The sequence below is a fragment of the Aotus nancymaae genome, unplaced genomic scaffold (assembly GCF_030222135.1).
Source record: "Aotus nancymaae isolate 86718 unplaced genomic scaffold, 86718_ANA_hifiasm-v0.15.2.pri h1tg000029l, whole genome shotgun sequence".
In the NCBI taxonomy this organism is placed as follows: Eukaryota; Metazoa; Chordata; class Mammalia; order Primates; family Aotidae; genus Aotus; species Aotus nancymaae.
The window spans coordinates 52,512,757-52,529,400 of record NW_026988442.1 but is presented as its reverse complement, the minus strand read 5'-3'; the positions used below and the strand labels follow the sequence as shown (position 1 = coordinate 52,529,400).

General features: G+C 37.5%; 1 protein-coding gene across 2 annotated transcripts in view; it reads right to left on the bottom strand.

Moving 5' to 3' along the window:
- The window catches only part of LY75 (lymphocyte antigen 75), a 138,501-nt gene that overhangs the window by 62,776 nt on the left and 59,081 nt on the right, over positions 1–16,644 (bottom strand). For both annotated transcript variants that reach the window (XM_012454844.2, XM_012454847.2), the window contains exons 24-27: positions 7,897–8,026; positions 6,406–6,632; positions 2,463–2,628; positions 1,009–1,176 (exon numbers count right to left, since the gene is read on the bottom strand). In XM_012454844.2, coding sequence (XP_012310267.1) covers positions 1,009–1,176; positions 2,463–2,628; positions 6,406–6,632; positions 7,897–8,026 — 691 coding nt within the window. The remainder of the gene's footprint in view (positions 1–1,008; positions 1,177–2,462; positions 2,629–6,405; positions 6,633–7,896; positions 8,027–16,644) is intronic.

Below are 16,644 nucleotides of genomic sequence, written 5' to 3'. Positions count from 1 at the left end.
AAGCTTTTGACAGCTCCAACTAACTGATTTTCACTTCCCCACAGCCTAGCTTGATTTAATGTCCAGTACTCTGCTCTCTTGTGTGTCATTTCTTTCCCTCTTCCTTTTTTGGAGATAGGGTCTCCTTCTGCCATCCCGGCTGGAGTGCAGGTGGTGCAATTACAGCTCACTGCAGCTTCAACCTCTTGGGCTCAACGATCCTCCCTCCTTAGCCTCCCAAGTAGCTAGAACTATAGGCATGTGCCACCATGCTTTTAATTTTTGTAGAGAGAAGGTCTTACTATGTTCCCAGGCTGGTCCTGAATGCCTGGCATCAAGCAATCCTCCCACTTCAGCCTTTCAAAAAACTAAGATTACAGGCATGAGCCACTGTGCCTAACCTATTTCTTTTCCTTTTAAAGGAGAACCCACCTTCCATACAAACATAGACTAGTTCTTGAATGGATGAGTAAAGAAAGGAGTTATGCCTATACTCTCCATTTTAACTAAACACAAATTTTAACACTTTGTCACTGATAATGTAGATATTAGGAGATGAATATTCTTGACTTCTAGTTACTAGTGCTAATTAGAAATATTTACAACACAGGAAATATTTTGTTAGTTAGCAAAATACAGTAAGTAAGGACAGTATAATATACTTGATATGGTTTGGCTGTGTCTCCATCCAAATCTCCTGTTGAAATGTAGCGCTCCCATAATCATCACATGTCATGGGAGGGACCTGGTGGGAGGTAATTGAATCATGGGGCCGGGTTTTTCCTATGCTGTTCTCATGGTAGTAAGTCTCATGAGATCTGATGGTTTTAAAAAGGGCAGTTCCCCTGCACATGCTCTCTTGCCTGCTGCCATGTAAACATGCCTTTGCTTCTCCTTTGCCTTCTGCCATGATTGTGAGGCCTTCTCAGCAATGTAGAACTGTGAGTCCATTAAACCTCTTTTTCCTTATAAATTCAGTCTCAGGTATGTCCTTATAGCAGTGTGAGAACAGACTAATAAAATACTTACTCAATTTCTGGCATTTAGACTGAACTTCATCCTGTGTTGTTGCCATATGTCTATTTTTTGTTATCATGAAATTGTAACAACAGTTCTGAAATGGTATCCATGGAGTATTTAGAACAGGAGATGGACATTTAACACTGTCAACTGGTTTGACCTCTTTTTCAGTCTCATCTAGAAACAGAGTTAATGGCAAGAATTCTAATTTGAGATAAATATGTTAAATCCTGTTCACAGTCATTAGGCTTGATTTGTAGGAAATACTCAGGAAGCCAAGAAGTAATATCCTGGTGAAGCCTGTTCTCTGTTTATACTCAGACATAGCATACAAAAAGCCAGCTTTCTATAGGAAGGAAATTACTTGACACAATTTTCTTACCCCTGCTGTGGCATGGAAGAATGTGAAAAATGAGGTGCTATTAGGTTAAATGCAGTTTCTCTCTTCCTGCATTACCAAATGTCAAGTACAAGGGACACCCCAGAGATACTGTACAAACATATTTATTATTAAAAGTCACCTAACTATAACTTTGGGAATTCATTTTCAGTTTCTGTCTACTGACACTATTAATTTTATAGGAACATTTATTTAAATGAAACACTTGAGGTTCTAAATAAGTTATTGCTTTAACCAAATCAAACAGAAATACTATTTAAAATCTGATATCTATAATATCTGATTATAATCTTCTTTCATTTTATGCAAAGGCCATACATTCACAAAGATGCAAATATAGACATATTCCACTCAAATAAATTAAACTGGTTTAATATGTAGTAGAGATCACTCAGTATCTCTCCCGGATCACGATAATCCCTTTGTCCATGAAGTAGTGTCTTCTTTCTACCAGAAACCAACAAATGTGACCTTGACAGTTGTGAAAACACTTTCCTCTTAACTGGGCTAGAGATTACATATCTGACTCAGGCTGAGTTTATGAGATTTTCTCTAATTTACAAAGTGAAATATAGAAATTGTCAACTCATCTCCAGTTATAGGTTCAGCTCTATCCCTGTTTTGGGGATCCTAAATTTCCCCTTGTCTTAAGCTAGCTTGAGGTGGTTGCTGTTACTTACAACCAACGGAATCTTAAGAGTGATTCATAAAAGTCATGTTAGTTGGTAATATTATGAATCACAAAAGAACTCTCACAAATGTAAGCTTTCTATAAGTATAAATATATGCAGAAAGAGGTAAAGTAATAATGGGACTTTAAAGTGTTAATCCCCATTGTCAACTGACATAAAAATAAAACATGCATAAAATAACTCATTAATAATAATATAGTTAATATGTAATTCTCCTTGAATACAAATTTTCACAAGTGTTGCTATAAAAAGACATAATTATAATTTCTTCACAATTCCAAAACCAGATTTTACAAAACCACTCCCTAGAAATTCTACCACTTATAAGGCTGTTAATAATTTAAGAATTAAAATATCTGAAATTCACATACTTGCTGAATAGTAGCAAATAGCACCTGGTTGATTGTCATCACAATCAACTGTTTTCCAGAATCCATCAGTGTCTAATATTACACAGTCTTCAAGTTGCCCATTAGTTTCCGCCCAGCGACTAAAATGAAGACGTTTCCCATCTGACCAACCAAAGTTGAGTTCATCCTGTAAGGAGCAGAAATACATTTAAAGTGGCAATATTTATGTTATCCCTTTGTATTATTTTGACTCTCATGGTCAATCTAATGATTTTTCATTTTCTTTCATATTTAATACACATTTACATAGCACTTACTATGTAACAAGCATTGTGCTTTATAAATATTGGTTTACTAATCCTTGTAACAACCTTATAAGAGAGGTACTATTATTATCTCCATTTTAAAGTTGAGGAAACTAAAGGTATGCAACTTGTGCAAAGTCCCACAGAATACAAACCGCAGTGCTGGGCTTCTCAGCCAGGCTGTCAATCCCTAGAGTCTATGTCCTAACCATTATGCTGTGCTGCCTCACACATAATTGGAACCATTTGTTGTTGGAAATCAGAACGCTAAAATGGAAGATCACTATAGGCACTGATTAGATCAGTGACAACCTGGCGCAGCAGAAAGAATATGGGCTACGGAGCTAAGCCTACCTGATTTTGAATTCCGATTCAGTCACTTGCTAGCTTTCATGTGCCCACCTCACCAAATTTCCAACCCCCATCAATGAAAAGAGTGTGACACTTAATTTCATGGGGCTGGAATTAATGGGATAACATGTGTAAAGCCTGCAATCTAGGGGCTAGCTGGCACACAGAGAGCTGGTGGTTCCCTTCCTCTTAACTCCTCATGTGCTGTGGATCTCACACCAGTTTTCATACTTGTCACTGGGGAGAGAAGCTTCTTCATTCACTAGATTCTACTGTGTGCTAGAAGTCTCTGACCGTCTGCCTTTATACCCTGGGAAGGTCCCGGCAGCACCAGGGGGAAGCTCAGAGAGGCCTGTACCCCACAATCCATCTCTAGGTACAGGATGGTACAGGATTGTGGAGTACAGGCCTCTCTGAGCTTCCCCATAGTGCTGCCAGAGCACCGGGCCTTACATATTCACTGGTGGGTCTGGTGCTGGCCTAATAGATCCACTGAACTAAGCTTTCCTGAGGCCCAAGGCAGTCTACATCACTAGTTTATCTGAAATATTGAATGAAGCCACACAGTCTCCTTAGTGAACCATAAACAACAACAGAGTCAAGCCTCAACACCACTAGCTGCTTCATTCTGAAATGTTCATGACCAGAGCCAGCTGTAATCCTAGCCCCTAATCCTAACCCAGTTAATGCCTAAGCCATTGTGGCCTCCAGAGTGGCCCTTTGGCAGTGTGACTTTGCCTGCACTCATCCATCCTGCCCAGTATTTCTTCCCCTTTGCTGTACTTCCCACCTAACCTCTGTCCCTGATCCTTTGGAATTTCCATTCCATCTAAATAAATCATCCCACACCTTCTATCCTTTATTGAATACAAAATATTAAGACTATAAATATCTTTTCATTAAACTCTTGATCTTAATTTAAGCCTGGCTTTACCAGGGAATGCTTGCACGTTGTTGGTGGGATTATAAATTAGTTCAGCCCCTGTGGAAAGTAGTTTGGAGATTTCTCAAAGAACAAAAATAGAATTACCATTCAACCCAGCAATCCCATTACTGGGTATATACCCAAAGGAAAATAAATCATTCTACCAAAAGACACCTTCACTCGTATGTTTATTGTAGCACTATTCACAACAGCAAAGACATGGAATCAACCTAGATGCCTATCAACAGTGGATTGGATCAAGAAAATGTAGCAGCTCATATACACGATGGCATACTGTGCAGTCATAAAAAAGAACAAAATCATGTCCTTTACAGCAACATAAATATAGCTGGAGGACATTATCCTAAGTGAATCAATGCAGGAACAGAAAACCAAATACCACATGTTCTTACTTATATAAGTGGGAGCTAAATATTGGGTATACATGGACATAAAGATGGGAATGATAGTGTCTGGGGACTCTAAAAGTGGGGAGGGATGGAGTGGAACAAGGGTTGAAAAACTACCTATTGGGTACCATGTTCGCTATTTGGATGAAGGTTCAATTGAAGCCCAAGCCTCAGCATCCCACAGCATATATATTGAAACAAACTTGCACATATACCCCCTGAATCTTAAATAAATAAATATATAAATATGGCTTTTCCAAGGGAATAATATTCTTTCAGCACCCACAGGGAAAGGCTATTTGATATTCTATTCTCAGATACCACAGGGCTATAAGAAAGGAGTAGTGGATGTTTTTATGTCCTTTGGTCATTTCCTTTGAGGATTATTCCCTTTGTATCACTGCAAACTCCCCATGACATTCACTGTGGACTTGGCTGCCTTGCTCCTCCCTGGCATTCACTAAGATGTCCCAAGTCTTGCTCTGTCCTCCTGGCCCTACCATTGACTTGGGATGCCTGTGTTCAGGTTTCCAAGCCTTCTTGACGTCCTCTAATTCTATGTAATTTTACTTCTTCACTTGAGTGACCCACTGCATGGCCACACTGCACTTTACATAACCCAGAGCCGCTGCACCTGAGACACTGTAAAGGCCAACATCATTTCTGGCATGAATTTATAGACAAATAATTGCTCTTCCTCTCTCCAGTGGCTCGTGTCCTCCCCAAACTTCCACACAGTGTCTTCTACTTAAGTAAAGTCTTATATTGTTACTACTCTGTTTAAAAGCTTTCAATATCTTCTTGTTGCTTTCAATATAAAGTATTTATTAACATTTTGTCATGGTTCAAAAACTAAGGCAGCTATTAGGATATATAGTTCAACAGCTACCCAGAATATGTTAAAATTAAGTGTAAAAAAGAAAAGAGAATCATAGGTAAAGGTTGAAAATAGGATAAGAAATAAGACCCAAATCATTAAGTGGTGGGGGGCAGGGAGTTACAAAATAGTCTGACCCCAGTTGTCTAAAAAATAAAAAGGTACACATAGAAAAATAACTTGAAAGATCCATATCAAAATATTGAATCATGTTTATTTTTAGGTACTGGGATTACAGGTGACTTTAATTTTGTTCTTTTAATTTACTATTCTTGACAAATTTTCTACATTGCAATGTTGTTTTTGTCTCAAAAGATTTAGGGTGACTGAAACTAGGAAATGTAATCACTTCCTGCTTCCTCACGACAGACACAACAATGCGTTTCACGGGATTTCTAACACTGAAGATAGAGCAAGTAAATGCAATGCTATGAAACAGTTGAGACTATGAGGGCTGGGTAAGCAGCTTCCTGAACTTCCGGCTTGATCTGGGTTTATTTAATTTATTTATTAATTTATTATTTATTTTGAGATGGAATCTCACTCTGTCATCCAGGCTGGAGTACAATGGCATGGTCTCGGCTCACTGCAACCTCTGCCTCCCAGGTTCAAGCGATTCTTATGCCTCAGCCTCCCGAGTAGCTGGGATTACAGACGCCCAACGTGACAACTGGCTAATTTTTGTATTTTTAGTAGAGACAGGGTTTCACCATGTTGGCCAGGCTGGTCACAAACTCCAGAATCCCAGCACTTTGAGAGGCCAAGGTGGGCGACTGCTTGAATCCAGGAGTTTGAGACCAGCTTGGACAATATGGCAAAACCAAAAATATGAAAATTAGCCAGGTATGGTGATGTGTACCTGTAGTCCCAGCTACTCAGGAGGCTGAGGTGAGAGGATCACTTGAGCCCGGGAAGTCAAGGCTGCAGTGAAGTGTGATCGCACCACTGTACTCCAGCCTGGGTGACAGAGTGATACCTTGTCTCAAAACAAAATAAAAACTCCCTGTTTGTTTTAGTCTGATATGAGAGATGCTACGCGTAATAAAAAATGTCACTTTCCATCACCCAGTCCTGCCAGTTGGGACTGAAAACTTACGTCTTGACTGGAGAGTCCGATCCATAAGGAAGAGTTTTGAAGAAGCGCCTGCACACTGAGGAATGCCTGCTGATAAGGGTCCGTGATGCTCACCAGCTGCATGTTATTTTTCAGACACTCCCTTTGAGCATTGTGCCAAGTCAGAGTCTTCGGGATTATTTTGTACAGATTATTTAGATACTTTACAGTTTCTGAAGCATTCTGCAAGGTCGGTCTGCCTTTAACTTCTGTATGTAAAAGAAAACAACAACAACAAGAAGCCCTTCCCCACAGCCTGCAAGTTATGGGACTTCTTTTTTTTCAAATTTCTCCCCATACCAATCTACTTTAGATATTCTTTACCTGTTTGTTTATTTTAGATTTTGGGTGATAAAATTAGGTTTATCTTACTGTATATCTTAAGTAAAATGTATGAGCTGCAATGTTTGTTTTCTAAAATCAGAACAAAATTCTGTTTCGTCTAATTTAGGAAAGAGAAAACCTGCAAATAAGTGTAACCTGCATTATCATGTCATGTTGGTGCTGAATACCTCTTTGTTTGAACTACTTCAACAAGGAAATAACTATATTAAGTATCCCCTTACAAAGTTTTCACCTGGGAGAGCTAGCATGAAGAAATGTAAGAAACCACCCACAAGAGGATGTAATTGAATTATTGCTTTATAGTACTTTGCTAACAAAGCAGTTAGTAAAAAAATTGGAAAAATGGGTAAAGATTAATTTAGCAAAAAAAATTCTGCCAAAGCACATACAGTTCTCATTACATGACAAAATTTTTTCTTAATCATTTGTTAAGAACACATTGTGATGAATGAAAAATAATGTAATACCTTTTAAACAATCTTTTTCTAAATATGGATGGTTCCTACTTTTAAGTATGCATTCTACTTTTATTTGGATTATGGAAATGCATATAACCTGATCTGTTTATAATGTTTCAAATCCCCATTTGTTCATTTTTTAATGCTAAACTTAACAGTGAATACTATTACTAGACTTAATGCTCAATACTTCACTCAATTAAAAATATGAAGTTTTTTCTTCTCCTTTTCCCATAATAAAAAGTAAAATCTAAAAAATGCCAGAGTAGAAAAAAGAACAAAATTCAATTACTATAATGGAATAACTGCTATTAACAAATTCCAACAGATACAATTAATTAATTATGGCAATGATCTTTTGAAAAAATCACATTCCATTTGATATAATCTGACTCACTAAGCCAATAAGGATTTAGCCATGATGAAATTTTAAGGCATTTGATTATAAATGAATATGTATTCATTTATAATATTAATTTTTTTTCCAGCTTTCATTTTAGATACAGTGGTACATGTATAGAATTGTTATGTGGTGTATTGGACCCAGGTGGTAAGCACTGTACCCAATAGGTAATTTTTCAACCCATTTTCCCCTCCCTCCCTATAGAAAGTGGCTATATATATATCTAATAGCATAAAGTACAACAGCTATCTAGATAACAATTGGTACCTGAATATTTCTGACAGAGAGACACAAAGTGGCGTTCACTGCAGGATGTAAAATTCCATGTCCCAGTAAAAGGTGATTTTTGGAGGTTGAGTATTAGGGCACAGTGGTAGCGGGACTCTTCATCGAAAAACTAAACAAAGAGGCAAATATATACAAGCAATTATGTAACAATGGTCTGAAGATCCTAGCAAGAAAAATTTAGATTCTAGATTGAATTTGTCCACCTATAAAAAATTCCATGAAGGATTTGACCATGACATTTCCTTTTTTTTTTGAGACAAACTCTCACTCTGTCGCCAGGCTGGAGTGCAGTGGCGTGATCTCGGCTCACTGCAACCTCCGACTCCTGGTTCAAGCGATTCGTCTGCCTCAGCCTCCTGAGTAGGTGGGATTACAGGCACACACCACAACACCCAGCTAATTTTTGTATTTATTTATTTCTTTCTTCCTTCCTTCCTTTCTTCTTTCTTTCTTCCTTTCTTTCTTTCTTCTTTCTTTTTTGAGATGGAGTTTCGCTCTTGTTACCCAGGCTGGAGTGCAATGGCGCGATCTCGGCTCACTGCAACATCCGCCTCCCGGGTTCAAGCAATTCTCCTGTCTCAGCGTCCCGAGTAGCTGGGATTACAGGTGTGCACCACCATGTCCGGCTAATTTTTATATTTTTAGTAGAGATGCAGTTTCATATTGGTCAGGCTGGCCTCAAACTCCTGACCTCAGGTGATCTGCCCTCTTCAGCCTCCCAAAATGCTGGGAATACAGGCGTGAGCCATACCCACCTGGACAGAAAATCTTAATAAACTTTCAAAGCATGGATAAAGGGCAATTAACTTTACAAAAAAAAAGAATAGTGGCAATCTTGATAAAACAGATAAACTGTTATAAATAAGACAAAACACCTCCAGTAATATTTAACACTTGACTACAGTTCAAGTAAGCAAAATCATAATGATTAATTCAACTTATTAGATTTTTATATACTTTTTGTGACAACTGTGTACCACATAACAGAATATACCTTAAAGCTCTGATCCTATACTAGTCCACTATAAAAATCTCCATATATTAAAACAAAAGTATCTAGATTTCATTTTCTGATCACAATCAATAACATTAGATATGAAAATTTATTCCAAGTATACTATCCCTATACTTTTCTGTATATTTGAAACATATCACACTTAGAAAAATAAGAAAAGTAAGTTTATGCCAGGAGATACGGATAAAACAAAATGCTACTCAGCAAATAGTAAACCAAAACTGAACTAAAATAATGATAGGAAAGAATAAAATGAGAAATGTCAAAAAAAGAGGTATGGGTAAAACTTTATGTGGAGGCAAATGTGTATTATTAAATGTATTCTCTCTCTTTTTTTTAAAGGAATTATGAACTGAATTCAGTATAGGAGATTGGAAAATGAACAAAAACAGAACCACCTCAAAAAAGGGATAGAAAAATGTAGAAATAGTATTCATAACACAGGTCAAGCAATAGAGGTAGAGGGTGGAGAAGAGAGTGGACAAAACCAATAACATGCATCTGTTTTTGTAAAAATCTAAATACTGCAAAATAAAAATGCAAGCAAAGATAATGGAGATTTAAAAAATATCATAAACAACTTCAATACATTTGAAAATCTAAATTAAATAGACAACTTTCTTGAAAAATACTAATTAACATAATTGTCATAAGGAAAATTGGAAACACCAAAATGTACCAATAACTCTGAAGGAAATGGAAAATTAATAATGGCTATTTTTTTTTTTTTTACTATCTGTACTGTATTTAAAGTTTTAAATAAATTATCTTATATAATCCTTACATTGACCTTATGAGGTAGTGCAACAGTATCAGAGCTTGCAGATAAGAAATTGAGGCTTAAAAAAAGTTAAGTAAACTTTCAAAGGCATAGTAAATGGCCAAATTGGAATCCAAACCCAGGCAATCTGATTCCAGAGCTTGGGCCCTTCACTGCTGCACCAAACTCCTTTATCATTAGAGTATGATCTCTGCAAAGAACAATGTAGTGTATAATTCAAGATAGAAGAGAAGGTTTTGAATGTTATCTTTACAAAGAAATGATCAATGTTTAAAGTGAAGAATATGGTAATTATCCTGATAGGATCATTTATACAATGCATGCATGCATTGAAACATCACACTGCACCTGATAAATTGGTACAATGATTATGAGTCAATTATAAACAAGGAATAATTAAAAACTTTTTAAAAAGAAAAAATGCTCTCTTAAAAGTGTTCTAACATTTTGTAGGTAGTTCCCCCAAACTTTCAAGGAAAGGTAATGCCCCAGGCTGAACCAGAATTTCAGAACACAGAAAAGATGGAAAGCTATCCAGTCATTTTATGAGGCTAACATGATCAGGAAAAAAAAAGATAATATAGCATAAAAATTAACTCTATGAAGAGAGATGAACACATTCCCAAGTAAAATTCTAAGAAATACAATTCAGTAGAATAGTAAAATACTAATCCACTCTGAGCATCCAGATTTTATAACAAGAATGTAAAAATGGTTTAATACAGTATCTACTAATATATACCACATAGAAACAGGCCTAATGGGGAAAAAAAACTATATGGCAATTTCAACAGATGCTGGAAACAAGTTTTAGAAAACCCAGTACTCATTCCTGATTAAAAGTTCTAAATAAGCTAGTTATAGAATGCGATATCTTATACCAAGAGTCAACAAAATATTTAACAATGCAGGACTGTCCTGTTGAGGTCCAGAGCAAGTCTAGGATGGTGGCTACTGCTGCTTCTGGTATTTGTCATGGAAATTCTGGAAATTCTAGCATATGTAGTGAGGCATGAAATGAAAACGAGAGAGGTAACTACAGGAAAGAGGGGCACTGTTGCTCGCATATTATGTTTACCTAATTAGAAAACCCAGGAAAACCTAACGAAAAATTCAGAGAGAAAGAGAGGCCAAGGCAGGTGGATCATGAGGACAGGAGCTAGAGACCATCCTGGCCAACATGGTGAAACCCTGTCTCTACTAAAATGCAAAAAACTAGCCGGGTGTGGTGGTGTGCGCCTATAGTCCCAGCTACTCAGAAGGCTGGGGCAGGGGAATCGCTTGGACCTGGGAGACAGAGGTTGCAGTGAGCCGAGATTGCGCCATTGCACTCTAGCCTGGTGACTGAGCAAGACCTGGTCTCAAAAAAAAAATTCTCATATATATAATGTGTATATATGTGTACATAACATATAATACAGTCAGCCCTTCTCATCCATGGGTTCTGAATCTGGATTCAACCAATTGCAGATGGAAACTATTTGAGAAAAATTTTTTTTGTCTATACTGAATATGTAGACTTTTTTGTCATTATTCTCTAAAAAATACAGTATAGCAACTATTTACATAGCATTTACATTGTAGTAGGTATTATAAGTAATCTAGAGATGATTTAAGTATACAGGAGAATGTAGGTTAAAAAATTTTTTTTTCTCAAATATTTTCCACCTGTAGTTGGTTGAATCCAGATTCAGAACCCACGGACATGAAGGGCTGACTCTATTTATATATTATATGCACACAAACACACGTTATATATATGAGAAATATTTTAAAATAACTACCATACTGATCTAAATATTATAAAATATAATATATATACATATATGCACAGAGTCTTAATATATGATAAAAGAGGCATCCTATATTGATATATTGTTTTCTCTTTGAAAAAGAAAAAAAACACTGACAGGGTTTTGTTGTGTGGCCCAGGCTGGTCTCAAACTTCTGGGCTCAAGTGATCCTCCTGCCTCAGTCTCCCAAAGTGCTATCCCAGGTCTATATTGTTTTTAACAAATGAAAGTATATACAATAAATGATGCTAGAACAAGTGGCTAGGATTAGGGAAAAGAATTAAGTATTCACCGACAACACATATCATATACCATGGACGTAACATGCTATCAGAAAGGAAAAAAAAATAAAACAAAACAGAGGCTGGGGTCAGTGACTCCTGCCTGTAATCCCAGCACTTTGGAAGGACCATGCAGGAGGGTTGCTTGAAGCCAGGAGTTCCAGACCAGCCTGGGCAACATAATGAGATGCTGTCTCTACAAAAAAATTAAAAAATTAAGCTACACATGGTGGTGCACTCCTGCAATCCTAGCTACTTGGAAGGCTCAGGCAGGCGAAATTGCTTGAGGCCAGGTTACAGTAAGTTATGAATGCACCACTGCACTTCAGCCTGGGTGACAGAGTAAGACCCTGTATTAAAAATAAATCAACCTACAAAACAAAGCTAGAAGACCATATGGGCATATATTTAACTAATATTTATAATTTACATGATGGACTTTCTAACCTAAAAGCAATAGAGGAAAAATAAAAGGAAATACAGATTTGAACATATTAAAAATAGTCAAAATTTATTTCTGTAATATTTTTGGCATTCACTCAAAAAAACTTAGAAAAGTATTTGCAATAAATACAAGAAATACACGGTCAGCATATTTGATATTTCTGAAGTCAGTAAAGTGAATAAGAAACACATGAAGGGTTTGATAGATAAATTTGCAAAGAAAAAGAACACTCGCACTTGATGAACTATGAATGATTATTTAACTTATTGCAGTTTATTTTCATTAGAAATCAGAGAAAGATCAATGAAAATATGTTATCAAACTACCAAATTAAGAAGAATTTTAAAAAGCAAAATGCCCATTAAAGGCAGTATTGTAGAGAGGCAAAGGACACTGGCTCTGCAGACTAAGGAACCTTTTTAAATTTTTTCTCTTTTTTTTTCCTCTCTTCTTTTTTGGAGATGGAGTCCCACTCTGTTGCCCAGGCTGGAGTGCAATGATGTGATCTCAGCTCACTGCAACTTCCACCTCCTGGGTTCAAGCCATTCTCCTGCCTCAGCCTCCCGAATAGCTGGGACTACATGTGCAAGTTGCCATGCCTGGTTATTTTTTTGCATTATTTAGTAGAGATGGGGTTTCACCGTGTTGCCCAGGCTGGTCTCGAGCTCCTGAGCTCAGACAATCCGCCCACCTTGGCCTCCCAAAGTGCTAGGATTACAGGCGTGAGCCACTGCGCCCAGCCTTTTTTCTCATTTTTTTTAATTAAAAAATTTTTTTACAGACAGGATCTTGCTCTGTGGCCCACATTGGAAGGCAATGGTGCAATTGTTGCTCACTACAGCCTTGAACTCCAGGGCTCAAGCAATCCTCCCCCTCTCAGCCTCCAGAGTCTCTGGAATTACAGGTGTGAGCCACCATACCCACCCAGACCCAGATTTAAACCCTGGCTCTGCATGCATAGGCTGCATGATCTCTGGCAAGTTACTGACTCTGTCTTCACATTTCTAAAGTGGGGCACAGGTAACATCCCTATTTCATAGCTACTGGGCAAATTTAATGAAATAATGCATGTGATACATTAGCAGAGTGCCTGGCACATCTTAACTACTTGATATATGTTGGAAATTAATAATGTGCTGCTAAAGATAGAAGGGGAATCACAATATGGTGTGAATAGGAATGTAAATTCATAAGCCTTTCTGGAAGCAAGTTGGTAATCAGAGCTTTATAACAACTTATATTCTTTGATCTGGCTACATGACTTCCAAAATCTCTCTTGAGGTAATCTGAAATATAGGCAAAGATTATACACAAAGGTGTTCATTGCAGCACTATTTATGATTGTGTAAAACTGTAAACAACCTAATACCCGCACTGGTTAGGTAAATGATGGCATATCAATCAAGGAATATTGTGCAATCCAATTCACAATTACAAAAATGTGGAACCAATCCAAATGCCCATCAATCAATGAATGGATGAAGATAAAGAAATTGTGGAATATATATGTATATATGACAAAATACTACTCAGCCATAAAAGGGAATGAATTAATGGCATTCACAAGCAACCTGGATGAGATTGGAGACTATTCTCTAAGTGAAGTAACTCAGGAATGGAAAAGCAAATATCATATGTTCTCACTAATAAGTAGGAGCTAAGCTATGAGGATGCAAAGGCATAAGAATGACACAATGAACTTTGGGGGACTCACGAGGAAAGGATGGGAAGGGGGTGAGGGATAAAAGATTACAAACTGAGTGCAGTGTATACTGCTCGGGTGATGGGTGTACCGCAATCTCACAAATCACTGCTAAAGAACTTACTCATGTAACCAAAAACCACCTGTTCTCCAATAACCTACAGAAATTTTTTTAAAAAAGAAATATTGTGCAACCATTAAAATGCTTATCAAGTAGATCTTTTAATGGCTGAAGAAACTACTTATGATATAATACAAACTGAGAAAAGCAGAGTAATAGTATATATACTATAGTCTCACTTATATCAAGAAAACAATGTATGGAAATGCCCTAAAAGAAAAGATGCTGGGCCAGGCATGGTGGCTCACGCCTGTAATCCCAGCACTTTGGGAGGCTGAGGTGGGTGAATCACAAGGTCAAGTGATCAAGATTATTCTGGCCATCATGGTGAAATCCTGTCTCTACTAAAAGTACAAAAATTAGCTGGGTGTGGCGGTGGGCACCTGTAGTCCCAGCTACTCGGGAGGCTGAGGCAGGAGAATCGCTTGAACCCAGGAGGCAGTGGTTGCAGTGAGCTGAGTTTGCTCCACTGCACTACAGCCTGGTGACAGAGTGAGACTCTATCTCAAAAAAAAAAAAAAAAGGAAAGATGCCAAAGTACTCATTGTAATTCCCTAGACTAGGGCTCAAATATGGTTGAGACTCATTTAGTAGATCATGAAATCACTTAAGAGGATTTTGGCTAATATCTGTGATAATGAAATGGAACAGAATAGGAGAGAGTAGGATTGGACAGCAAAGAATAGGATAAGACAGGAGAATAGAACAAAATAGAAGAGAACAAAAATATCAGAGTGCATAAACTCTGAGGGTAAGTACTGTTTCTTGAAACTTTTGTTTCAATTTAATATTATATCTATATATATGTATTAGATAGTGATTTGAATGTATTTCCTACTATATGCTTAAAAGTTTAAACTGTCTTAAGTTTAAGATTAGGGTTGACATTTTTAAAAACTGTACTTTAAGTTCTGGGGTACATGCGCAGAAGATGCAAGTTTTACATATACACATGCCATGGTGATTGGCTGCATCCAACACCCCGTCACCTACATTAGGTATTTCTCCTAATGCTATCCCTCCCATAGGTCCCCACACCCCCATGGCCCTGGTGTGTGATGTTCCCCTCCCTGTGTCCATGTGTTCTCCTTGTTCAACTCCCACTTATGAGTGAGAACATGTGGTGTTTGGCTTTTTATTCTTGTGTTAGTTTGCTGAGAATGATGGTTTCCAGCTTCATCCATGTCCTGCAAAGGACATGAACTCATCCTTTCTTATGGCTGCATAGTATTCCATGGAGTATATGTGCCATGTTTTCTTTTCTTTCTTTATTTAAATTATTATTATACTTTCAGTTCTGGGGTACATATGAGAGCAAGCGGGTTTGTTACATTGGTATACATGTGCCATGGTGGTTTGCTGCATCCATCACCCCATCATCTACATTAGGTATTTCTCATAATGCTTTCCTCCCCTAGCTTCCCACCCCCCTGCTATCCCTCCCCTAGCCCCCCACTGACAGGGTCCAGTATGTAATGTTCCCCTCCCTATGTCCATGTGTTCTCATTGTTCAACATCCACTTATGAGTGAGAACATGTGGTGTTTGGTTTCCTGTTCTTGTGTCAGTTTGCTGAGAATGATGGTTTCCAGCTTCATCCATATCCCTGCAAAGGACATGAACTCATCCTTTTTTATGGCTGTATAGTATTCCATTGTGTGTATGTGCCACATTTTTTTGATCCAGTCTATTATTGATGGGCATTTGAGCTAGTTCCAAGTCTTTGCTATTGTGAACAGTGCCACAATAAACATACAAGTGCATGTGTCTTTATAATAGAATGATTTATAATTCTTTGGGTATATAGCCAATAATGGGATTGCTGGGTCAAATGGTATTTCTAGTTCTAGATCCTTGAGGAATCGCCACACTGTCTTCCACAATGGTTGAACTAATTTACACTCTCACCAACAGTATAAAAGTGTTCCTATTTCTCCATATCCTCTCCAGCATCTGTTGTCTCCTGATTTTTTAATGATCACCATTCTAACTGGAGTGAGATGGTATTTCAGTGTGGTTTTGATTTGCATTTCTCTAATGACCAGTGATGATGAGCTTTTTTTTATATGTTTGTTGGCTGCATAAATGTCTTCTTTTGAGAAGTGTCTGTTCATATCTTTGCCCACTTTTTGATTTTTTTTTTTTTTTCTTGTACATTTGTTTAAGTTCTTTGTAGATTCTGGATACTAGCCCTTTGTCAGATGGGTAGATTGCAAAAATTTTTTCCCATTCTGTTGGTTGCCAGTTCACTCTAATGACAGTTTCCTTTGCTGTGCAGAAGCTCTTTAGTTTAATCAGATCCCATTTGTCTATTTTGGCTTTTGTTGCCAATGCTTTTGGTGTTTTAGTCATGAAGTCCTTGCCCATGCCTATGTCCTGAATGGTATTGCCTGGGTTTTCTTTTAGGGTTTTTATGGTGTTAAGTCTTACATTTAAATCTTTAATCCACCTTAAGTTAATTTTTGTATAAGGTGTAAGGAGGGATCCAGTTTCAGCTTTCTTCATATGGCTAGCCAGTTTTCCCAGCACCACTTATTAAATAGGGAATCCTTTCCCCATTGCTTGTTTTTGTCAGGTTTGTCAAAGATCG